The sequence below is a fragment of the Leucopleurus acutus genome (assembly GCF_964270905.1).
Source record: "Leucopleurus acutus genome assembly, chromosome: 4".
In the NCBI taxonomy this organism is placed as follows: domain Eukaryota; kingdom Metazoa; phylum Chordata; class Mammalia; order Artiodactyla; family Delphinidae; genus Leucopleurus; species Leucopleurus acutus.
Genome location: NC_139146.1, coordinates 22,337,594 through 22,364,311, shown reverse-complemented (window position 1 = coordinate 22,364,311; position 26,718 = coordinate 22,337,594). Strand labels below are relative to the sequence as shown.

At 39.8% G+C, this 26,718-nt stretch overlaps 1 protein-coding gene across 2 annotated transcripts in view; it reads right to left on the bottom strand.

Annotated features, from left to right (window-relative positions):
* Window positions 1-26,718, bottom strand: part of SEC24D (SEC24 homolog D, COPII coat complex component) — a 110,400-nt gene that overhangs the window by 70,129 nt on the left and 13,553 nt on the right. The window contains exons 4-7 of one of the 2 annotated variants that reach the window (XM_082838469.1): window positions 25,082-25,230; window positions 23,222-23,500; window positions 22,809-22,939; window positions 6,816-6,927 (exon numbers count right to left, since the gene is read on the bottom strand). In XM_082838469.1, the coding sequence (XP_082694595.1) occupies window positions 6,816-6,927; window positions 22,809-22,939; window positions 23,222-23,500; window positions 25,082-25,230 (671 nt within the window). The remainder of the gene's footprint in view (window positions 1-6,815; window positions 6,928-22,808; window positions 22,940-23,221; window positions 23,501-25,081; window positions 25,231-26,718) is intronic. The other variant, XM_082838470.1, reaches the window with a different exon arrangement.

Genomic DNA, 26,718 nt, shown 5'->3' with positions numbered 1-26,718 from the left:
TTAAACAGACCGTGCAGTGTGGCTGTGAGCCTTTCTCTGGCCATGTCTCACTGCACAGGTGGGTCCAGAAAGAGAGGAAGGCTGGACCTAAGAAAGCTGAGTTTCTTTTCATCTTCAATCTATTATTGCCACATTTTACATTTTGGGGGGGACCAGCTAGAAATATGGATCTTTACATAAAATATTCTGATTTTTATATAATGGCAACTAATTCAAATAGAAACAAATTATTCTGTATGATTAATTAACATGACTGTAGGCTGAATCCAGTTCGGGGGCTCTGCTGCCGAGGGTCTGAGAAAAGGGAGAAATGTGGTACTAACAAAAAGGATAATAATAATAACGATAATTGCCAGTGGGTTAGGCATGATTCTAAGACTGTTATATGTACATTCACTTTCATCTCACAGTCGCCTATGAGGTTGATACCCTATGACCCGATTTTACAGAGGAGAAAACTGAGACACTGTGAGGTTAAGGGACTTAATCAAAGGGTTAGTAAATGGCAAAAGTGGTATTAGAACCTATCACAATTCTCTACAACATCCCAGATAAGTTGGGTCCAGGTCTTGAATCCTGGATGAGGAGTTAAGACCAATCCTGTTTGCCCAGGGGAAATGATGGGACATTTTTTAGCAATATGATCAAATAAATACCTGAAGAAAATTAATCTATTCAGAATGTACTGGATAGCTTCTGGGAGCAGGAAAAAAGATCAGAGACAGGTAGATGGCTCCATTGCTGTAAGAATCCAGGTGAATACTAATACAGGGTAAAACAAGAGTTTTGGCAACCGGAATAGAAGAAATATTGGATTGGCCAAAAAGTTCGTTCGGGTTTTTCTATAAGATGTTACAAAAAACCCGAAGGAACTTTTTGGCCAATCCAATATTAGGTAGTAAATGTAAATATGCTTGAACCCTTATTATTGTATATTTCATATAACTTAGATAAAATCTTCCTCATTATCACCATCACACAAAGTTACACATAGTGGGAAATAAGAATTTTTGAATACTTTAAAGTATATTTTTTCATTGTACTCAATTTTCACTACTCAACATTTCCAATAATATATTGAAATTATTTGTTATCTTTAAAACACTTATCTTTTACAGTGAAATATGCATATGAATGAGCTCGTGAAGGTGACTAAACAAACTTGTTACAAGAAGACAATGCACACAAAGAATAAAATTTTTAAAAAGCAATGAAGAATTTGTTTTTTAAGCCAGTATACAGAAGTGGGGCGTGAAAGGTAAGGTAATAGTAGATAATTTAGCAACCTTGGTAATTAAGAGCCAAAATTCCTAATATGCTTAATAAAGAAACTTATGGGATAATCTGACTAAAAACATTCAATAAGTTATTCATTCAACAAATATTTATGAAGCCAATCCCCATGCTAGAAGCTTAGAGATAGGACAGAATGAAGCTTCTGGCTTCAAGGTCTGGTAGAAGAGAATAATAATAAAACAGATAATTACAACATGGCTGGTAAGTATCACCTAAGAGCAAATCAATTATGAAGTGGCCCAAGGGAGGCAATGAGTCTGCCACGTGGATCAGAGGTGACTACACAAAGGATGCAGTGCTTGAACAGGGTCTTGTAGGATGGGCAGAAGCACAGAAACAAAGACAAGTTGAGTCTTAAATTAGATCCTGCAGCCAAAGGCAAAGGAGTAATATTCTTGAAGTAGGTGTTTCCCTTCACTGGCTTTGCCACTAATCAGCTGTGTGGCCCTGGGCGAATCACTTAACCTCTCTGGGCCTTAGTGCCCTCACGTCTGTAAAGTGAGAGAGCACACTAAATGAAGTCCAAGGCTCCTTCTGTTTCTATACTTTATTTATATCTGTGAATTTCTGTGTGTGTCTGAGATCCTTGGGCTACATCCTAAAAAGTCTACTAATGCCCAGAAATAAACCCACATACCTACGGTCAATTAATCTACGACAAAGGAGGCAAGAATATACAATGGAGAAAAGACAGTCTCTTCAATAAGTGGTGCTGGGAAAACTGGACAGCTACATGTAAAAGAATGAAATTAGAACATTCTCCAACACCATACACACAAAAAAAACTCAAAATGGGTTAAAGACCTAAATGTAAGACCGAATACTATAAATCTCCTAGAGGGAAACATAGGCAGAACACTCTTTGACAAATTGCAGCAATATCTTTTTCAATCCGTCTCCTAGAGTAATGGAAATAAAAACAAAAATAAACAAACGGGAGCTAATTAAACTTAAAAGCTTTTGCACAGCAAAGGAAACCATCAACAAGATGAAAAGACAACCTACAGAATGGGAGAAAATATATTTGCAAATGATGTTACCAACAAGGGATTAATCTCCAAAATATACAAACAGCTCATGCAGTTCAATATCAAAAACAAACAAACAAACAATCCAATCAAAAAAATGGGCAGAAGATCTCAATGGAGATTTCTCCAAAGACCTACAGATAGCCAAAAGGTACATGAAAAGATGCTTAGGGCTTCCCTGGTGGCGCAGTGGTTGAGAGTCCGCCTGCTGATGCAGGGGACATGGGTTCGTGCCCCGGTCCAGGAAGATCCCACATGCCACAGAGCAGCTGGGCCCATGAGCCATGGCCGCTGAGCCTGCGTGTCTGGAGCCTGCGCTCCACAATGGGAGAGGCCGCAGCAGTGAGAGGCCTGCGTACCGCAAAAAAAAAAAGATGCTTAACATCCCTAGTTATTAGAGAAATGCAAGTCAAAACTACAGTGAGGTATCACCTCACACCAGTCAGAATGGCCATCATCAAAAAGTCTACAAATAATAAATGCTGGAGAGGGTGTGGAGAGAAGGGAAACCCTCCTACGTTGGTGGGAATGTAAATTGGTGCAGCCACTATGGAGAACAGTATGGAGGTTCCTCAAAAAACTAAAAATAGAGCTACCATATGATCCTGCAATTCCACTCCAGGGGATATATCTGGAGAAAACCATAATTTGAAAAGATACATGCACCCCATTGTTCACTGCAGCACTATTTACAATAGCCAAGACATGGAAGCAACCTAAATGTCCATCAACAGATGAATGGGTAAAGATGTGGTATATTTATACAATGGAATATTAGTCGGCCATAAAAAAGAATGAAATAATGCCATTTGCCGCAACATGGATGTACCTAGAGATTATCATACTAAGTGAAGTAAGCCAGACAAAGACAAATATCATGTGATATATGATATCACTTACATGTGGAATCTAAAAAAAAAAAAAAAGACAGGAATGAACTTATTTCCAAAACAGAAAGAGACTCACACAGACATAGAAAAGAAACTTACGGTTACCAAAGGGGAAAGGAGGGTGGGGGAGGGATAAATTAGGAGGTTGGGATTAACATATACACACTACTGTGTATAAAATAGATAATCAGCAACGACCTACTGCATAGCACAGGGAACTCTGCTCAATATTTTGTAATAACCTATAAAGGAAAAGAATCTGAAAAAGAATCTATATAAAACTGAATCATTCTGCTGTACATCTGAAACTAACATGATATTGTAAATCAACTATACTTCAATTAAAAAAAATTTTTTTAAAGCCTACTAATAAGTATTAACAAATAACCCAGGCTAAAGGAAGGGGCTTTACAGCAAATGGGATGTGACTGGGCCAACTTCGGGGCTCCCTCCATGGCAGGCAGGTCTTTCTTTTTGCCAAAGGCTGGGCTGCAGGCTATAGAGAGAAGATAATGATGTGGACCCTGCCATCCTAGTCTTTCCTTCTCTTTCTGCTTCTTCCTCATACTCTTTCCCTACATGTACCATATGACCCAGCAGTCCCACTCCTAGGTATACACCCAAGAGAACTGAAAGCAGGAACTCAAAGAGATACCTGTACACCAATGTTCATAGCTACGGCTATTCACTGTAGTCAAAAGATGGAAACAACCCAATGTCCTTCAAAAGCTAAATGGATAAACAAAATGCAGCATATACATAAAAGTGAGTATCACTCAGCCCTAAAAAGGAATGAAATTCTGATACATGCTACAACATGGACGAACTTTGAAAATGTTATGCTAAGTGAAATAAGCCAGACACAGAAGGACAAATATTGTATGAATCCACTTATGTGAGGCACCTAGACCAGGCCAATTCATAGAGACAGAAAGTAGAATATGAGATACCAGGGGCTGGTGGAGTGGAGGAGTGGGCAGTGATTGTTTACTGAGTACTGAGTGTCAGTGCAGGTTGATGAAAACCTTCTGGAAATGGATAATCATGACGGTGCACAACGCTGGGAATGTAATTAATGTCACTGAATTGTACACTTAAAAATCATTAACACAGCAAATTTTATTTTATGTGTATTTAACCACAATAATAAAATCACCTCTATGTTCAAAAATAAAACAGAAAACAAAAACCTCTGCACAAGGTGCTCCTTAACACGTACACCCTCTCCCACTGCCAAACCTTAGCACATCCACCCTGCGGCCGGGCAACCTTTTCCTCTCCCGACGTCTCCATTTTTGTTCTGGTTTACACCTGCTCACTTGAGACTCAGCTTAGTTGTCCCCACTCTAGCAGGACAGGCTGGGTTAGTCACCTGACATATAAGTTCCCACAGCAATATTCCTTTTATCCTGCTATTATAACAGTTTAATTAATACTAAGTCATCTCTTTTTCCCTGCCAGATTGTACACCCATTTAAGGATAGAACCGTGACTTTTATTTCTGAATAGAGGCAGTACGTGAGTGGTTAAGAGCACAGGCTCTAGCATCAGAATGCTGGGGTTCAAATTCTAGCTTTGCTTCCCATTAGCTGCGTACCTAAGTTACCTAAGCATTCTGCACCTCCGTTACACATTCTGTAAAATGAAAATGATATTAATGCTTATCTCATTAAGTTACAGGGGGGATTAAGCCACATAAAGTGTTTAGAAGACCATCTTAATGCATAGCAAGCACTTGATCAATATTAACCACGTTGGTAATAGGTACTGAATAAATATTTGCTGAATAAGTGAATGAATGAATGAACAAGTACGATCCTGCTCCTAAGTAGCTCATAGGCTCGTGGGAAAGACAGACCCAAAGCACAGTAAAATTTAATGGAACAAGAGCTATGAAAGAAGTGAATACAAAGCACTGTGGGGGAAGAAACTGTAGGAGATTTCAAAGAAAAAATTAAATTGAGTTTAGAAGAACTAAGAATTTCCCAACTAGAAAGGTGAGACTTATATATACCAAATACAGTTATTCAATAGATATTTGTTGGGCAACCATTATATTCTAGATACCAGGTGAATTTCTAGGGGTACAACAGTGAACAAAAAACAGTCCCCAGTCCGTCGCAGAGAAAGCAGTACAAAGTGAGAATCAGAGACAGGAGGAGAAGGGGATGAGTTTGGTATGGCTGAGGCAGATGCAGAGGAAGAAACAGATGAGAGATGAGACTGGTAAGGAATATTCTTTAGGTCTGCAAAGTGCCTCAAACTAAAATATTAAATAAATAAATAAATATTAAAAACATGAACATAACACTTACTATTAGGTTGAAATGAAATTGCCATCCTTGTAGGTCAACAATAATAGAAAAAAATCAGTAATTTCATATACCTCAACCTATTATATACCAGGTCCTAAGTGCTTAACAAATGTGAATTCATTTAAGGTTTGGATGGATTCTGTAAGTAGTCAGGAACAAATTATTTTTAGAATAGAAAATGAAGTAATCTGAAGTGTGTTTTAATATTAATACCTATAACGGTAACATCATCTGTGACTTACATCAACCCCTTCTACATGTCGAGCCCCCATATACACATAAACATACATACGTGTGCACACACGCACACACGAGTCATCTCTAACCCGTACATTGCCCCTGCAGGGCAGGTCTTAGTCCTAACATCTTACAGAGGGCGACACTGAGGTTCAGAGAGGTGGGATAAGCAGAGCTCAGGACACTAAGGAGGAGACCCTGGATTTGCGTGCAGGCGTGTGAGGCTCCCAATCGGAGCGCTTTCTGCCTCGCTGTGCTGCCTGCCCTATAAGGACAGTGCCGAAGGCAGCACAGAGGAGGGACTGAAGGGAGGGGAGCCTCGTCTGGAAACTGGTGGCTTGACAACTTTGAGATGCGACAACACGACTGCCTGTATACCAATGTTATATTTCCAGGATTGAGTATATGACCCATCAAAAGGGTTTATTCAGAATCTGAGATGCCACATCTCATCAGGCTATATTTTAACTTGCCATAAATAACAGAATAATATATTCCCAGAAAGATCAAACCTGCACGAGGCTTGACAGATATATGAAACTGATAGCAGACATGGGACAGAGTCAGTAGAGAGAGAGCTCAGCCTCTCCTCATCCCAGTTTAAAAGTAGGAAACCAGAACCCCAAATGTTAAGGGACCTGCTGAAAAAAATGTCATTGGGACTAGAACCAGGTCTGCTGACTCAAGTACTCAATCCCCTACTGCTCTGCTCATGTCATACTGCCAGGTTTCCACTGTAGTAAATAAATTAAACCAAAGTAGGGCGTGAACAATTTTAAACACATAAATTAAAATTTAAAATTTTCTTAAATTGATACATTGCACTGTACCTCACCAGAAACTCTCTAGATTTTTACAAGCAGAGAATACAGTAGAACTCAGACGACAGTACCTTCTCTTTACTTGATTAATGGCAAATTAGTTCCTGTTAACCAGCTATAAAGGGGTTGCCCATCAGTGACAGCTTTATTGAAGGGTATCAATGTATTTGCTTAAAAATTGTGAGAAATACTAAGACCTTAGTCAAAACCGTAACTGAAAAGAGATACCTTGGTCTTGTATCGTACAATCTGTAGTGACCAGGGGAGGGATCTGGCCTCTGGTGTTGGTGGTATAAACCTGTCCCCCTCTGGTGGCTCTGTCATTCTCGATCACCTGGATCTGATAAATAAGAGATCAAGAGCACGTTAAAGTAAGTTAAAACTTCCCAACCTTCCCCTCACACTATTCACACACACACACACACAAAGGCATTTTCTAAATCCTTTCAGCTCATTTCAGATCAAACTCTCGTTGAGAACCCACCATGTCTTCAGTCCCACTTTTGCTTACTTTCACAACTTTATGCCAGTAGCTTCCAAATTCTATTCTGTAATGCTCTTGAGCTCTGACCTGATCTTTTTATTTTTATTCAATTTGTTTCTTGGGCCCATAGATAAGTTTTTTGGGAAAAGATTCTCATAGGATAAGAAACTGAAAATACCTTTTTTTTTTTTTAAAAGAAAACACTTTTTTTTTTTTGCAGTACGCGGGCCTCTCACTGTTGCGGCCTCTCCCGTTGCGGAGCACAGGCTCTGGACGCGCAGGCCCAGCGGCCACGGCTCACGGGCCCAACCGCTCCACGGCATGTGGGATCTTCCCGGACTGGGGCACGAACTCGTGTCCCCTGCATCGGCAGGCGGACTCTCAACCACTGCGCCACCAGAGAAGCCCAAAGAAAATATTTTTTGAAGTTAAAGAAAACTCTAAAAGGCTAAAAATAAATTCAGAAGAAATGATTTAAAATATATAAGCTGAAGAAGACTTTTCTCCTCAAATCCCTCTTGATGTTCAATTTGCCTTTCAAGTTTCCTCCACCACACCCCTGCTCCTTGAGACAAAAGAAACAAACAATATCGTGTTCCCATATGATTTTTGCCTATCATATAGAAATGAGAACAAAAGTCCCTATTTTTTTTTTTTTTTTTGGCTGTGCTGCACGGCACATGGGATCTTAGTTCCCCAACCAGGGATTGAACCCGCGCCCCCTGCATTGGAAGTTCAGAGTCTTAACCACTGGACCTCGAGGGATGTCCCCTTAAGTTTTGTCCTTTAATTTGGAAACATCTTATATTTCTCTACTGAAACATTTATTGATGAAGACTATAGAGACAAAACATTGCCTTTCTGTTGTAACTGTCTAGGGATTAAAATAATGAGCAAAATCTAGTTGCATGGAGTTTAGAAGGAATTCTAATAATAAAGGGATCTTTCTCTTCCTCTTTATCTTCTCCCTGTCCTCACTTCTTTCTTTATAGGATAAAAGTGACAAGAGATAAGGGGGTTAAAAAAAAAAAAAAAAGGAGGCAGTAAAAAGAGGGGAAAAAAGGGGAGAAATGAGATGAGTGCCCAGACTGCAACACGTAGCCTTGGAGGATACGAAGTTTTTGTGGTCCTAAAGAAACTATTAATGTGAGGGGAGATCAAGATGGCAGAGTAGAAGGATGTGGAGCTCACCTCCTCCCACAAACACATCAAAAATACATCGACATGTGGAAGAATTCTCAGAGAATACCAACTGAAAGCTGGCACAAGATCAAAGCTGCAAGAAGGATCCCCATGTAACCAGGTAGTACAAAAGGGAATAAACAAAAAGGAAGGAGGAATCGGGATGAGACCTGTGCCCCTGGGAGGGAGCTGTGAAGGAGGAAAGGTTCCCTCACCCTGGGAACCTCCTTCCCCTGCTGGGAGGTCTGCCGGGACAGAGGGGGCGTTGGAGAGGCCTGGACTTTGCTCGGGAGGAGTGTGTAGGTTCTGGCTTGCTGGTAGGCAGCATAGAGAGGGACCAGCTCTGAGGGCTGCCATGCTGTCCCACTTCCTAGCCCGAGACATGTGCCTCCTGGTGTGCACAGTGGCTGGGTCTTGAAACATAAGCTTCAGTGGACAGACCCAGGGAGGGGACTCAGTTTGGCTGCACAGAGGCAGCCCAGGGGGCCTGGAGTGTGGTCGGGGACGCCACTGTTGGAGTGCGCAAGATGGAGCACAGGTCCACCACACAAGCCCCATTATCAGCATGCTCCTGGCAGGTCATGCCTCTGGTGGCAGTGGGCTTTGGTAGCAGGCACACACCAGAGGTGGGGCTGACATCCCAGTCAATTATCAGTGCTCCCACAGTGGGGGAAGGTCCAGGGGGCACACCAGCAGTGGTGGACTTTGTGGGCAAGCACACCAAGTGGTGGGTGGTGTCACAGAATCCTCAGAATTGCATGCCTGCAGCGGAAAGCCCCTGGGGAGGAATATACAGCGCCTCCTTTCCCAGAGGGAGCACTCCAGTCCCCCCGATCTCACATCACAGCTTAGAACTAGATCTAGGGGCTTCTACTACAACAACTGGGGAGCTGACCCTGCCCATGACAGGGCTGTGACAACCACATAGCAAAGAGGAGGCCCCACCCAACATCCAGTGCAGGCTCTGGTCACAACACCGAACACACCCCATATCAAGGGGACAACAGCCAGAACACTCTGAGGAAAGACGTGGCAGACATCCATACTAAAAACAGCCCTTATATCAAAAATACTGGACTCACACAGTCTACACAAGGACACTCGCACATTAAAAAAAGCCCTTCAAGACCACAGTAGATAACTGTTTCTCCTAAATTCACAGAGTCAGAGAAATTTAAGTAAAATGAAAAAGCAGAGGAACTACTCCCAATTAAAAGAACTGGAGAAACCCCCTGAAAGAATAAACAATGAAAAAGACAACTCCAGTCTACCACATCCCAAGTTCAAAAATGAGGTAATAAAAATGCTGAAGGAATTAAGAAAATTTTATCCATAGAAATGCAAGTCACTGGAACAAGGAACTAGAAACTATAAAGAGGAACCAATCAAAATTAGACAACTCAACTGCCAAGATAAATACCAAGCTAAAGGCAATGAATAGCAGACCAAATAATGCAGAAGAACAAATAAGTGATCTGGAAGATAAATAATAGAAATCACCCGATCAGAACAGCAGACAGGAAGACAAATGTAAAAAAAAAAAAAAAATTAAAGGAACATACAAGATCTACTGGATAATACAAAGCATGCCAACACATATACAATAGGGGTTCCAGAAGGAGAAGAGAGAGAAAAGAGGATCAAAAACGTATTTGAAGAATTTATGGCTGAAAGCTTCCCAAACCTAAGAAGGAAACAGATATCCAGGTACAGGAAGTACAGAGGGTCCCAAACAAGATGAACTTAAACGGACCCACAATGAGACATAACATAATTAAAATGGCAAAAGTTAAAGATAAAGAGAGGATTCTAAAGGCAGCAAGAGAAAAACAAAGAGTCAGTACAAGGGAACCCCCATAAGGTTATCAGCTGATTTCTCTGCAGAAATGTTGCAGGCCAGAAGGGAGTAGCATTATACATTCAAAGTCCTGAAAGGGAAAACCCTGCAACCTAGGATGCTCTACACAGGAAGATTATCCTTTAGAATAGAAGGAGAAACTAAGAATTTCTCAGATAAGCAAAAACTAAAAGAAGATAGCAATACTAAACCTAACCTAAAAGAAATATTGTAGGGTCTTCTCTAAGCAGAAAAGAAGCAAGAATCTATAGGAAAGGGAAAAACACAATAGGAGAGGCAAATATATAAAAAGATTGAAGATGACTTAAATAAGCCAGTAAGAAAATTTTTATAAAAGCAGTTATAACTATAATGAACAGCAAATAAAATAAACATGAAGATGTAAAATAGGACATCAAAATCACAAAATGTGGGGGAGGGGCATAAAAAATGTAGATATTTTAGAATGTATTTGAACTTATATGACTATGAGTCTAAAGAAGGTAGAAATAGTTATGGGTTAACATACTTGAAAAACAGGGTAACCACAAATCAAAAACATACAAGAGATTCACAAAAAACAAAAAGGAGCTTAAACATAATACAAAAGAAAACCATCAAATCACAAAAGAAAAACAGAAGAAAGGAACAAAGAAGAACTACACAATAAACTGCAAAACAAGGTTTAAAATGGCAATAAATACATGCTTATCAATAATTACTTTAAATGTCAATGGACTAAATGCTCTGATCAAAAGACATAGAGTGGAAGACTGGATTAAAAAAAACCAAGAACCTATAATATGCTGCCTACAAGAGACCCACTTTAGGGTGAAAGACATACATAGGTTGAAAGTGAGGAGATGGAAAAAGATATTTCATGCAAATGGAAACGACAAGAAAGCAAGGGTAGCAATACTCATATCAGACAAAATAGACTTTAAAGCAAAGGCCATAAAGAAGGACACTATATAATGATAAAAGGATCAATACAAGAAGAGGATATTACACTGGTTAACATATATGCACCCAATATAGGAGCACCTAAATACATAAAACAAATACTAACAGACATAAAGGGAGAAACTGAGGGGAATACAATAACAGTAGGAGACTTTAACACTCCACTGACATCAATGGACAGATCTTCCAGAAAGAAAACCAATAAGGTAACAGAGATCCTAAATCACACAATAGAATAGTTGAACTTCATTGATATCTACAGGACACTACATCCAAAAAACCCAGAATGCACATTCTTTTCAAGCATGCATGGAACATTCTCTAGGACAGACCACATACTAGGACAAATTTAAGAGGATAGAAATTATTTCAAGCATTTTTTTCTGACCACAATGGTATGAAACTAGAAATCAACCACAGAAAGAAAAATGAGAAAAAAAATGATTACATGGAAACTAAACAATATCCTACTAAGAAAACCAATGGGTCAACAATAAAATCAAGGGGGAAATCAGAAAATACCTCGAGACAAACAACAATGAAAACACAACCATACAAAACCTATGGGATGCAGCAAAAGCAGTTCTAAGAGGAAAGTTCATAGCAATACAAGCCTTCCTCAAAAAACAAGAAAAATCTCAAACAACTTAAACTACCAATTAAAAGAATCAGAAAAAGAACAAAACCCAAAGTGAGCAGAAGGAAGGAAAGAATAAAGATCAAAGAGTAAATAAATAAACTAGAGATCCAAAAAAGAAAAAAAAGACAAAGAAAAAAATCAATAAAACCAGAGCTCGCTTTTTGAAAGGACAAACAAAATTGACAAACCTCTAGCCAGGCTCACCAAGAAGAAAAATAAATAAATTTTAAAAATAAACAAAAAATGAAAGAGGAAAAATAACAACCGATACCACAGAAATACGAAAAATCATAAGAAAATACTATGAAGTTATATGTGAACAAATTGGACAACCTAGAAGAAATGGACAAATATCGAGAAACATACCTCCTGCCAAAACTGAGTCAAGTAGAAATAGATAATATGAACAGACCAATCACTAGAAGTGAAATAGAATCTGTAACTTTTAAAAAAACTCCCTGCAAACAAAACTCCAGGAATGGATGGCTTCACTGGGGAATTCTACCAAACATACAAAGAACTTACACCTATCCTTCTCAAACTCTTCCAAAAGACTGAAGAGGAAGGAACACTCCCAAAGTCATTCTATGAAGCCATCATCACCCTGATACCAAAACCAGACAGACACTACAAAAAAAGAAAATTACAGGCTAATATCTTTGATGAATATAGATGCAAAAATCCTCAACAAAATATTAGCAAACTGAATCCAGCACATAATAAGGATTATGCACCATGATCAAGTTGGATTCATTCCAGGGTCACAAGGATGGTTCAAAATATGCAAATCAATCAATCAGATAGACCATATCAACAAAAGACAAAAACCACATGGTCATCTCAACTGATGCAGAAAAAGCATTTGATAAATTCAACATCCATTCATGATAAAAACTTTCACCAAAGTGGGTACAGAGGGAACGTAGCTCAACATAATAAAAGCCATTTACGACAAACCCATAGCCATTATAATACTCAACAGTGAAAAGCTGAAAGCCTTCCTGCTAAATTCTGAAAGAAGACATGGATGCCCTCTCTCATCACTTCTATTCAAATAGTGCTGGAAGCCCTAGCCATAGCAATCAGACAGGAAAAAGAAGTAAAAGGTATCCAAATTAGAAGGACGAGGTAAAATTGTCATTATATGCAGATGACATGATACTCTATAGAAAACCCTAAACACTCCACACCAACACTATGAGAACTAATAAATGAATTCAGGAAGGTAGCAGGATACAAGAATAATATACAGAAATCTGTTGCATTTCTTTATACTAATAATGAAATATCAGAAAGAGAAAGTAAAATGGAAAGATATCCCATCTCTTGGATTGGAAGAATTAATATTGTTAAAACGGCCATACTACCCAAAACAATCTACAGATTTAATGTGATCCTATCAAATTACCTAAGACATTTTTCACAGAACTAGAACAAATAATCCTAAAATTTATATGGAACCACAAACAACCCAGAATTACCAAAGCAATCCTGAGGAAAAAGAACAAAGCTGGAGGCATAACCCTCCCAGACTTCGGCCAACACTACAAAGCTACTGTAATCAAAACAGTATGGTACTGGCACAAAACCAAACACAGCTCAATGGAACAGAGTAGAGAGGCCAGACATAAACCCACACCCATGGTCAATTAATCTTCAACAAAGCAGGCAAGAATATACAATGGAAAACAGTCAGTCTCTTCAGAAAGTGGTGCTGAGAAAGGTGGATAGCCTCATGTAAATCAGTGAAGTAAGAACACTCCCTCACACCATATACAAAAATAAACTCAAAATGGTTTAAAGACTTAAATATAAGACATGACACCATAAAACTCCTAGAAGAGAACATAGGCAAAACATTCTCCAACATAAATCATAGCAATATTTTCTTAGATCAGTTTCCCAAGGCAAAAGAAATAAAATAAAAAATTAACAAATGGGGTCTAATCAAACTTAAAAGCTTTTGCACAACAAAGGAAACCATAAACAAAACAAAAAGACAACCCACTAACTGGGAGAAAATGTTTGCCAACGATGAGACTGACAAGGGATTAATTTCCAAAATATGCAAACAGCTCATACAGCTCAATATCAAAGAAAAAAACAACCCAATCAAAAAATGGGCAGAAGACCTAAATCGATATTTCTCCAAAGAAGACATACAGATGGCCAAAAGGCCCATAAAAAGATGCTCAACATCACTAATTATTAGAGAAATGCAAATCAAAACTACAGTGAGGTATCACTGGTCAGAATTACTATCATCAAAAAGTCTACAAATAATAAATGCAGGAGAGGGTGTGGAGAAAAAGGAACACTCCTACACTGTTGGTGGGAATATAATTGGTGCAGCCACTATGGAAAACAGTATGGAGTTTCCTCAAAAAAACAAAACTAGAGCTACCGCATGATCTAGTGATGCCACTCCTGAGTATATACCTGGAAAAGATGAAAACTAATTCAAAAAGATACATGCACCCCAACGTTCACAGCAGCACTATTTACAATAGCTAAGACTTGGAAGCAATCTAAGTGTCTATCAACAGATGAGTGGATAAAGAAGATGTGGTGCGTGTATACACACACACACACACACACATATATACACCATGGAATATTACTCAACCATAAAAAAGAATGAAATATTGCCATTTGCAGCAATGTGAATGGACTTAGAGATTATCATACTAAGCGAAGTAAGATAAAGACAAATACATGATATCACTTATATGTGGAATCTAAAAAATAATACAAATGAATTTATTTACAAAACAGAAACAGGGGCTTCCCTGGTGGCGCAGTGGTTGAGAGTCCGCCTGCCGATGCAGGGGACACGGGTTCGTGCCCCGGTCCGGGAAGATCCCACATGCCGCGGAGCGGCTGGGCCCGTGAGTCATGGCCATTGAGCCTGCACGTCTGGAGCCTGTGCTCCGCAACGGGAGAGGCCATAGCAGTGAGAGGCCCACGTACCACAAAAAAAAAAAAAACAGAAACAGACTCACAGACATAGAAAACAAATTTATGGTTACCAAAGGGTAAGGGGCAGGAGATAAACTAGGAGTTTGGGGTTAACATATACACACCACTATACATAAAATTAATAAACAACAAGGATTTACTGTTGTGTTTATAGCACAGGGAACCATATTCAATACCTTATAATAACCTATAATGGGAAAGAATCTGAAAAAAATATATGTATGTATAACTGAATCACTTTACTGTACATACACAATATTGTAAATCAACTGTATTTCGATTAAAAAAAAAGAAACTACTACTAATATAAAAATTGTCTTCCCCCAAGCTCTGAAACGTTACCTGCTCCATTTTCCCTTCCCATCTCATCCAATCCAGGCCCCACCTGGCATTGATATCCTTGGTTTTTACAGCATATCAGAGACAGATTTAGCCTGCTTTTAAATCCATGCATTTCTGTCTTTTTAATTTCATAGGATTTGAATTTTTATTAAATTAAGGATATAGAATATGCTCCAAACACAACTATTGTTAAGATAAAAACGAGACTAAAAGCTACCATGGGCAGAGACAAGAAGCAAACAGAAAAATCAAAACACTGTAATTACACTCTACATTTCAACCACAAGGTTCATCTGGTTCATTCAAAACTGGAGTAGTTTACATTTACTGTCATCATTTCAACCAATGAAGTGTCAAATACGAAAGCGAGGTAAAAGTCATAATAATGTATATATTGAACATAGATAGCTCTCAGTCTTCAGATAGACTCTACTTCTAAAAAGTTTATTTTAAATTAGCCATTTGCAACTCACAAAGCACTGCCTCCAAAGAAACAATGTCATTGGTAGTAATTACATTTCTAAATTAATTCCCATCTTGGCTAGAATACTACAAAGAGAGTGAGAAATATAACAAACAGTTCTAGTAATTTCTAAAAATACAGGGTTTTTTTGGTGGTTTTGTTTTTTTTTTTTTTTTTTTTTTACCTCAAATCCATATTCTCGGAAAACAGCTTAGAGATAAAACACAAAAATTTCAATAGAGATTGTGACTGTGTCTCAGTGCTTAAAGGGTTTCAAATTTGGTGACAGTGACTCCTGATAATGCCAATGCTACTTCAAAATGTATAGATTTCTTTTTCCGCCACTAGAATTACTTTCACGCATATCTGCTATGAACAGAGTATTCTAGTTTCACAAAATAGAATCAGGAAAGAGAAAAAAAGAAAGTGATTCTCTTGAGATAAATGAACAAAAAGGATAAGGGAAAGACAAGATAATAAGATGCATGTACACATCTAAGGCAGGCTGCCTAAAGCAGAATTATTTGCACTTGGGCACAGTGAGAGAAAGAGGAGAACAGGAAGATCTCAACTGCTGAATAATCCTCCTGCTGATACAAAGAGCGAGGAAGAGTTCGATGGTGATACCAGTGTCCTCACTTCCAAAATATGGCTAAGACCACCATCCAAAAGAGTTGTAGTGAGCACTTAGCTCAGGGCTGGAAGGCAACAGGAGTTCGCTAAACATGATTTCACATCTTTCTTTCCAGAAGGAAGAATTAATTTAGTTAGCAAAAGCGTCCTACTCTGGTATTAAGAATATAAAAACAGGCTCCATCTGGTATTGCTATTTTATTACTTTTAAGATAAAAATAATATTGGACTGACTTGTATGTGCATATTTTAAGGGTCTTGAATAAATCACATCGCATACTGCTTATTGCTTTTGTTGTTAACATTCATTCATTGAACAAATATGTGAGCACATACTCTGTACCAGGCCCTGTTCTATGTGTTAGGGGCACAGTAGTGAACAATACCAAATACTTGACCTCTTGGAGCTGACATTCTAGTATGGAAGACAGGTGATATATAAATGCGTAAATAAGATACATCCTATGTCAGGTAATAAGTGCTGTGGATATCAAGTGAGATGGGGGATGAGCAATGAGGACGTGAAGGAAACGCAGGATTGAGCCATGCCCTGTATGTATGTAGGGGAGGAGAATCTAGGCACAGGAAACTGCAAGTGCAAAGGCCTTGAGGCAGGAGTACGCTTGGCGTGGCTGAGGCATAACAAGGAGGCTGGTGTGATGCAAAGCAAAGTGATGGAGAAGAGTGGTAAGAGACCAGGTCAGAGTGGCGTGCGTGCGTGCGTGCGTGCGTGTGTGGGGGGGGTGCGTGCATGCGTGTGTGTGTGGCAGGGGGTGGGCGGTGTCAGGGGTGGCAAATACGGTAGGGTCTTGCAGGTCTTTGTAAGAACTTTGGTTTCTAACTAGAGGAGTATTGGAGGGTTTGTTATGAGCCGTGACATCATCTGACTTAGAATGTGAAAGGATCACCCTGGCTGCTGTGCAGACTAGAATAGCAGGGAGACCAGTTAGGATGCTCTTATGATAATCCAGGTGGGTACAGATGGTAGAGGCTTGGACCAGGATGAGCACAAAAGGCAGAAGCAATGGAATTAGCTAAAGGACTAAATGTGAGAAAGAGAGAATCAAGGATGACTCCAAGTTTTTTGGCCAGAGGACCTGGAAGAATGGGGTTTTAATCTAGATTTCAAGGAAAAGGTCTTGACTAGGAGTATCTACATTCTCATTTAAAGCCATGAGAATGAGTCATCGAAAGCGGTACTTCTCGGGCCACGTTTTGGGGTTTTTTTGTTATTGTTTTTTGTTTTTTTTTAATTTATTTTTTGGCCGTGCTGTGTGGCTTGTGGGATGATAGTTCCCTGACCAGGGATTGAACCCGGCTCCTCAGCAGTGACAGTGTGGAGTCCTAACTACTGGACCATCAGGGAATTCCCTAAAGTGGTACTTCTCAAACCTTAGGGTGCCTAAGAAACATCTGAAGAGCTTGTTAAAACAGGTTCCAGGGCCCCATTCCTAGAGATTCTGATTCAGGTCTGGGGTGGAGCCTGAGAACATGCATTTCTATTAAGCTCCAAGTCAATGTTTTTTTTGTTTTGCTTTGTTTTTAATTTTTTATTGAAGTATAGTAGATTTACAATGTTGTATTAGTTTCTGGTGTACAGTAAAGTGATTCAGTTATACATATATATATATATATATATATATATATTCTTTTTTATATTCTTTTCCATTATGGTTTATTACAGGATATTGAATATAGTTCCCTGTGCTATACAGTAGGACCTTGTTGTTTATCTATTTTATATATATTAGTTAGTATCTGCTAATCCCAAACTCCTAATTTATCTCCCCCATCTCGTTTCCCCTTTGGTAACCATAAACTTGTTTTCTATGTCTGTGAGTCTATTTCTGTTTCATAAATAAGTTCATTTGTATCATATTTTAGATTCCACATATAAGTAATATCATATGATATTTGTCTTTGTCTGACTTACTTCACTTAGTATGATAATCTCTAGGTCCATCCATATTGCTGCAAATGGCATTATTTTATGCTTTCTATGGCTGAGTAGTATTCCATTGTATATATGTACCACATCTTCCTTATCTAGTCATCTGCTGATGGGCATTTTGGTTGCTCTAGCCAATATTCATGTGCCGTCCTAGGAGCACACTTCGAGTAGAGCTGACTAGAGAGTAAATGTCGATGGAGAAGGGGACAGGTCCAAAGACTCTGGGACACTTTTAACACGAGGAGGTTGCAAAGACGAGGTGAAACCAACAAAGGAGACAGGAAAGAGCCACCAGTGAAATAAGCAGAGATGTAAAGGAGTGGGTGGTGTTGCCATTACTCTTAAGATAAAATAATATTGGACTGATTTGTATGTGTGTATTTTAAGGGTCTTAGATGAATGATACAATATACTGCTCATTGCTTTTGTTGTTAACATTCATTCGTTCAACAAATATGAGCGCATACTATGTACTTGGCACTGTTCTATGTGCTGGGGACATGGTAACCCCACTGAAAAGGTGTTTCAAGGAGGATGGAATGAACAGATGTGTCAAATCTGTTGCTGACAGGTCAAGACAGAGGAGATCTGAGAATTGGCCACAAGATTTGGAAATGGGAGGTCACTGGAGACCTGAACAAGCATAGTATTAGTAGGGTTGTAGTGATAAGATCTAAACTGGAACAGGTTCAGGAGGGAATAGGAGGAGATGAACCAAGACAGTGGGTAAAGGCAACCCTTCTAGAGATTTCTTGCTGTAAAAGAGAGCCACAAAATAGGGAGGAAACTGGATAGATATGGGGAAGGGACAAAGGAGGCTTCTTTCATTAACAATAAGAGGTATTTCGGGAGGTTTATATTCTGATGAGAATGATCTAGACAGAGAAAAACTTAAGTTTATCTTCAAATAAGTAAAGATAACGCAGCAGAGAGGGGATGTGATGGTTAATTTTATGGGTCAACTTGGCTAGGCCATGGTACCCAGTTTCAAATACCACTCTAGATCTTGCTGTGAAGGTATTTTTTAAAATGCGATTAACATTTAATCAGTAGACCTTGAGTGAAGCAGAGTACCCTCCACAGTGTGGGTAGGCCTCTTGTGACCTGTTGAAGGATTATGAGAAAAATACCGAGGTCTCCCTGAGGAAGAAGGAATTCTGCTTCAGATGCCTTCAGAGTCAAGCTGCAACATCAGCTCTTCCTGTGTCTCCAGAGCACTGGCCAGCCCAGCAGATTTTGGCCTTGCCAGTCTCCACCAACTGAGTAAACCAATTCTTTAAAATAAATTTATTTCCATATATAGACATATATCCTATTGGTTCTGTTTTTTGGAGAACTCTAATACAGGGGACATTTTCTGAAGGGCTGCTCTTGAAAGGCCGTGGAGGTGGATTCTAGGGCACAAGTGGAGGTGATGGCCTTGGTCAGGAGTATGGACAAGCTTATCCACACTAACAGGAGGAAGAGGGATAAATGAGCACAGATGCAGCGAGATGTGGAAATGAAACATGCAGAGGTCCTCTTTGGATTTCTTCTATTTTCTCAGTGTAATAAGGAGCAGGTTATCATTAAAGAGTCAGAAAAGGAAAAGGTAGTGTTAGGAGTTTCAAGAGAGAAGAAATGATAGTCATCCAGGAAAATGGGAGGGTCAGCGGAGTTGGGTGATGGTCTCCAAACTTGCTACACGTTAGAATTAACAGAGGAACTTTGAAAAACTCCAATGCCCAGTACAATTAAATCGTAATTTGGGGGGCTGGGAGCAAGGCATCAATAATTTTAAATGCTCTACCAGTTATTATTCTGTGCAGTCAGATTTTAGAAACACACAACTAAAGGTTCACTTTAGTTTAGTGGTTATGAATTCAAAGTGAGACCAGTAAGCGTGGTGTGCATCTTTCTCAAGTTGCCTTCGGCATCTGGGGTGCAGGCACGGCGTAGGTGGAGAGTTGGTTTAACAACAAATGGGAATTTTCTAGGTGAATGCAGTGGAGGGACGGGGCAAAGGAGTTCAGGGTAGAAGATGCAAGGGACAGATTTATAATCATGGATCACATAATATAAGCTGCAGAGGAGAAGTGCGAAGATGAAGGTGGCGTGAGTCAAGAAAAAGTGGTAGGCTGTAAATCCTGGTAGGTGAATTATTATTGAAGTTTGAGTCCTAAAGGGAATGAGCTGAAAAGATAGAAGGCAGTGGTTGGAGGATGGGATGCTTTCAACTGAGACTTTGAAGGTGTACAGTCACTGGTAACGATAGGAGTAAGTGGGGTAGATACAAAGAACATTGGAAGAAAATAAGATCAAGAATTGAGAGGCCAGAGAAATGGAAGTTTCTACAGATGGATAGTAAAATTGCCAATAACTGTAACAGAAACAGTACTGGAGAGATTAACTAACAATGAACCAGGAGCTAGAAACATCAGAGAATGAAATGGAACGACCCAAAGGGTCTGTAGATGTTGTATACAAGCAGAGAAACAGGAAGTCAAAATGTAAATCATGTAAATACATGATACTTCTTCAACTGCAATAATCAAATAATATTAAACTAGAAAAGTAATGGCTGGTAACATGATCATCAATGGCACTAAGAGTTATTAAAATTTAATTTCTGGGCTTCCCTGGTGGTGCAGTGGTTGAGAGTCCGCCTGCCGATGCAGGGGACACGGGTTCATGCCCCGGTCCGGGAAGATCCCACATGCCGCGGAGCAGCTGGGCCCGTGAGCCATGGCCGCTGAGCCTGTGCGTCCGGAGCCTGTGCTCCTCAGCGGGACAGGCCACAACAGTGAGAGGCCCGCGTACCGCAAAAAAAAAAAAAAAATTAATTTCTAACATAGCATCAGATACTTTATCACAAGTCTTCAAGTTTATATTTTAAAAAATATAGAATAAGTGGTAGAGTATAAAAACAGCCAAAATCCTCCACCCCTACCTATACCTATGCCATTTTTAAGGACCAGGGTCTACTTTTCTGCCCCTTGACTCTGGGGTGGTCTTGGGACTTGCTTTGGATGAGAGAACACTGCAGACCATCCTCAGCAGGCCTTGCATATTCCTACTTTCCCTCTTGGATCTCTGGCACCGCCAAACCTAGGCTATCCTGCTTGGTGACAGGACTCAATCATCCCCAGCTAACAGATGGGTAACAAATACCAAATGCATGAATGATACCATTTATAGTGGGCTGAATATATAGCCCCCAAAAAGATACATCCATGTCCTAATCCCTGAAACCTGTGACTAACACTGCATATAGCAAAAGAATTGATTAAATTAAGGATCTTGAAAGATAGTGCTTATCCTCGATTATTTGGGTGGATGAAACTTATGAGAGGGGCACAGGGAGTTCTGAGGTCAGCACCCGGAAGAAAAGACACAGAGAAGAGCGGGAGGTGATATGACAACAGAGGCAAAGCTTGGAATGATGCGGCCACAAGCCAAGGAATGCCTGGAGCCACCAGACGCTGGAAAGTCACCCAGGTTATGGTACTTGGATTATAGCAACCGCAGAAAACTCATAGACCATCCTAGACCATTTGGGCTCCAGTTAAGCCTCTAGTGGACCCCAGATGCACAAAGCAAGCCCAGCCAAAATCAGTCAAGCCCAGCCCAGAGGACCTACTGACTCATGAGCATAATAAATAGTGGTTGTAAGCTACTAAGTTTGCTGGTGGTTTGTTACATGCAAAAGTTAGGCCATATATATACATACATATATATATATATATATGTATATGAAATATAATACCTCTTAGTGCTCCTTAGTCTCTAATTTTTTCTACTCATGTTTATAGAACCACTTCAAAGATGCAAGTTAACTGTAGACAATTTCATTCTTATTCCAAAGGACTTTATATCCCTGCTCAAAGCCATAAGACTTGCAGTTTCTTCTGAGGGAAGTGTTTATATCCCTCCCCCATTGACATCAGACTTTGTTATATGACTTGTTTCAGCCAAGGGCATGTGTGTGGTTGTGACATGTCCCACATCTGACTGGAAGCTTTAACAGCTATTGAACCTTTTCACCAGTTTTCCTCCTTTTCTCCCTTTGCCATGAGAATACATGTCCCCGATAAGGGGTACCCTTTCACCTTAGATTCTGGAGTGATAAGGGCATATGGAACAGAACCTAAAACCAAACTGCAGCTACTGCAGTGTACATGTAACCTAAGTGATAAATAAATCTTTGTGGATGTAAGCCAAGTTGGGGACTGTTTGTTATGCAGATTAACCTAATAAAAGCCAACTGATACAGTTACTAAAAAGTAATTCTCCAAAGAAAATCACTTGGGTGGAGGAGAATTAAGTTACAGCTCTATTTTTATTTAAAACAGTTTTTTTAAATATGCCAAATACTTTGTACTCCTCTGAGTATCCTGAAAAGGGTCCTTTAGTTTCTTAAAATAGCATTTTTATATAGACTATACTCTTACTAGTAATTACTCATTAAATATCAATACATACTGCCAATATATGTGAATATAAACATCAATAGATACTGCCAAGTTTACGTGATACCAAAACAAAATCTGCACAGGCTGTTTCTATCATGGAGACCTCTGGTATGCCATAACCCACCCTCACCACCCCCATACATACACAGAAGGAAGCAAGCCTTATCCATGTGATGGGTATTGTGCTTTGATAATAAAGGACAGGATAAATGCTAACAAACTGAAGAGTTTCTGAGAACAATGAATGAAGAATGGTTTTTTGTTAGGTAGACTGTGAGAGTGAAAAGAGCACTTACTGGGCTGGGGATAGAGTCAGGATCCAGCTTCTTCTGGGGCTGCGGTGGACCAGCCATCTGTGCAGGACCTCCGGGGAAGCCTCCTGGGTAGGAGAGCTGTGCACCTGCCATCTGGGGGCCATAGTTGGCTGCTTAGAAAAAATTTTAAGAAGAAATTATTATAATCCCCAAACCCAGATGTAGGGCTCATTGACAATACTATACTGTTCAGTCAAGCACCTTGCATTTTTCATATTAAATAAGGCAGGGAGTTAAACGTGAATATTTACAGTTCCCCTTTACTTTGCACTTGCCACACTATTCAAAAACAGTAAGTGATAGATGCCTAGTAACACAGGAACAAATCTGATGATTCCCAATTAAGGGTACCCCCAGGGGACCCAAGGCATTCCTCTGAGCCCTGCCCACCTTACCCTGCTGCAGAGGATATCCAGGGCCCAGGGTCTGTCCTGGAAGAGGCGGGGGCTGGTACTGGGCGTTCGGAGGAGCAGTCCCGGGGAGCCCATCTTGTCTGTGCGTTGATGGAGGCAAGGGTGAGGCACCGGGGCCGTTTAGTGCAGTGGGTGGTGGTGGGAGAACCTGAGATCCAGGCTGCAAGATGGATGGCTGTGGAGACCGTGAAGGACCCTGGAATGCTGCTGCTCCTGATGGAGGGCCAGGGGGGCCCTGGCTGGGGGGAGCCATGCCCGAACCTAGGACAGAAAAAGACCAGCCCACCTAAATGCCACACTTCTCAACACTCTGACTTCTACCACGTATACAACAGGGACACTTCTTTTTCAGAATAAAGCAAGAAGGCACCCATACAAGTCACATTTTTTTCCCCCAAAGATGAAATCATCATTCAGAAAGTGACACAAATGCTATTTGGAGTACTGCATACAAGTGGAGCAACACTTATAATGATAGTGAGAAAATTAGTAGGATAAATTTAAACTCAGTTGCATTCACTTTTCATGACACATGGCATTAATTCAGGAATTTTATCTGGTACAGAATATAGAAAATCATACAGAAGAAAAAAATTTTTTTGCGTGACAAGCATTATTCACTCAAGTCAATAAATTATTTGCATCCTGTGCTTGACTTGATCGAATGGATTTTAGAAGTAGGTAGAAATAACCAAGGAGACGGGATGGGCCACTAAAATTCTACCGAATTATACTGGAAATCATAAAACCAGATGATTTTTTTCCTTTCTTTGATTATGTGAAACTGCACTGCTGTTGCTTTGGAGACTTAGCCATTTTGAAACCAGTAAAAAGAAATACTCTGAGGGGTTTTTTTACTGATACTTTTAAGAAACTAACTTTAAGTAATGAAAACATTTGTCATCAAGATAAATGGCTGACTATGCTGTTGTTCCAGAGAAAATTTCTATGGCTCTTATACAGCATTGCTATTGATGTTAATCTCGGTACTGTAACTGTTTTCTCTCCTAGTGTTCTCTTTTCTGTCCCACAGCATCTGAGCTTCCATTCTTCCCATGATCTAAATGCAGAATTAAAATGCACTGTGGGGCTTCCCTGGTGGCGCAGTGGTTAAGAATCTGCCTGCCAATGCAGGGTACACGGATTCGAGCCCTGGTCCGGGAAGATCCCACATGCCGCAGAGCAACTAAGCCCGTGCGCCACAACTACTGAGCCTGCACTCTAGAGCCCGTGAGCCACAACTACTGAGCCCACATGCCGCAACTACTGAAGCCCGTGCGCCTAGAGCCCGTGCTCTGCAACAAGAGAAGCCACTGCAACGAGAAGCCCGCGCACTGCAACAAAGAGTTGCCCCCGCTCGCCACAACAAGAGAAAGCCCACGCGCACAGCAACAAAGACCCAACACAGCCAAAATAAATAAATAAGTAAATTTATATTAAAAACAACAACAACAAAAAAAGCACTGTGAAACAAAAAGTACTATATTTTTGATTTGGGGGCCTCATAATAAACACAGGGTTAAACTATCCTCACATTTCTTAAAATAATTTCACTGGTCTAATGTTTATTTGTGAAGTCAGCATTTTTTGTTCTTTATTGATCTGGTGTTGAACATAAGGTATTCTGAGGGCCCTTCAATTATCTTGAAATAAATGGCAGCATGATTTGGAAAAAAATAATTATTGCCTTATATAATATAGATGATTTATATGAAAATGTCCAAATACTACTTCAATATGGTATGCCAGAGGTATGTCTATTTTGAACTTGAAGAAAACCTTTCTTAGTAAAAATACTCATGAGACAAGACAGTCAATGAGCATGAATAATGAAATTGTTACCATAGCTGTTGACGTGCATAGCACTGAGCTGAGTGCCCAGCTGGGCGACAGATGAAGTGGACACCGGACTTGGGTAAGACGATTGTGTAGAGGGTGAGTATGGTGCATAGGAGGGGGCCGCACTGTTGACAGGTGGAGGGCCAGGAAATCTGAGAGAGAAAAGGGGTGTTAATATCATATAGTCTCATATGCAAAATATCATATAGTCTCATATGCAAATGACATACAACAAATGTCAGTAACTTGTAAAATTAAATCAGCCCATCTAGTGGCACTAGGAAAATGACTGATATTATACACTAAATCTTTTATTTATTTATTGTTTAACTCTTTATTTTATATTGGAGTATAGCCGATTAACAATGTTGTGATAGTTTTAGGTGCACAGCAAAGGGACACAGCCATACATATATATGTATCCATTCTCCCCCAAACTCACCTCCCATCCAGGCTGCCACATAACATTGAGCAGAGGTCTCTGTGCTAAACAGTAGGTCCTTGTTGGTTACCCATTTTAAATACAGCAGTTATACACTAAATCTTTAATTAACCTCAATGTGAGCTCAAAATGAATCATGTAGCATCATCCCATATCTATGCTTACATGCTAAACATATCAAGACACCTAGCCAAAAAAATTCTAACATAAACAAAGAACAAGTTTTGGAAATCAATTTGGGAAGTTGAGTCCATCACAGCCTAAACTATGCTAGGGCTAATGATCAATAGACCAGAAGTCAAGAAAACTAAAATGCTTTGTGACTGTATCTTTATGATCACTTAGAAATGATTTTGAGAACTGTCTTAAAGATACGTTTTGTAGGGCTTCCCTGGTGGCGCAGTGGTTGAGAGTCTTTTACAATATTAGCAACTTAAAAGTAAAAAGTAAAAAAGCAAAGGGTAACTTTTATTAAATATTTTTTTAATAAAAAGTATTTTAGGGCTTCCCTGGTGGCGCAGTGGTTGAGAATCTGCCTGCCGCTGCAGGGGACACGGGTTCGTGCCCTGGTCCGGGAAGATCCCACATGCCGCGGAGCGGCTGGGCCCGTGAGCCATGGCCGCTGAGCCTGCGGTCCGGAGCCTGTGCTCCGCAACGGGAGAGGCCACAACAGTGAGAGGTACGCGTACCGCAAAAAAAAAAAAAATTTAAAAGAACTCTGACATACATATGAAAAAAGAGATTAACAAAACATATTAAACATACAGAGTGGTTTAATATTTTTCAATTTCATTACTTTACTCAATTAGTTTATCCAACACCACACAGCATGTGGGTGTCAGAGCTTAGATGAGAATCCAGGCCCCTGACCCTAGCCTGGAGAGCTGGTGTGTGAGCATGGACAAGCCACTTAGTTCTCTGTAGCTTTCAGCTTTCAATCCATAAAAATGGAACAAACCCTTTCCCTGCTGTAAATATAATGTGGTTAGAATTAACAATCATATAGATTTAAATATTTCTCATTGATTACTTCATTTAACATATTTCTGGGCTGAGAAACATTCAATTACATATTTTAATTAACTGTTTCATTGACTGTCAGAAGAGGGCAGATTCACCATCAAAAAGAACCATAAAGGATCATAACCAGAGGATTAACAAAACATGAAAAGTTAGCCTCAGTTTAACCCTAAACCTC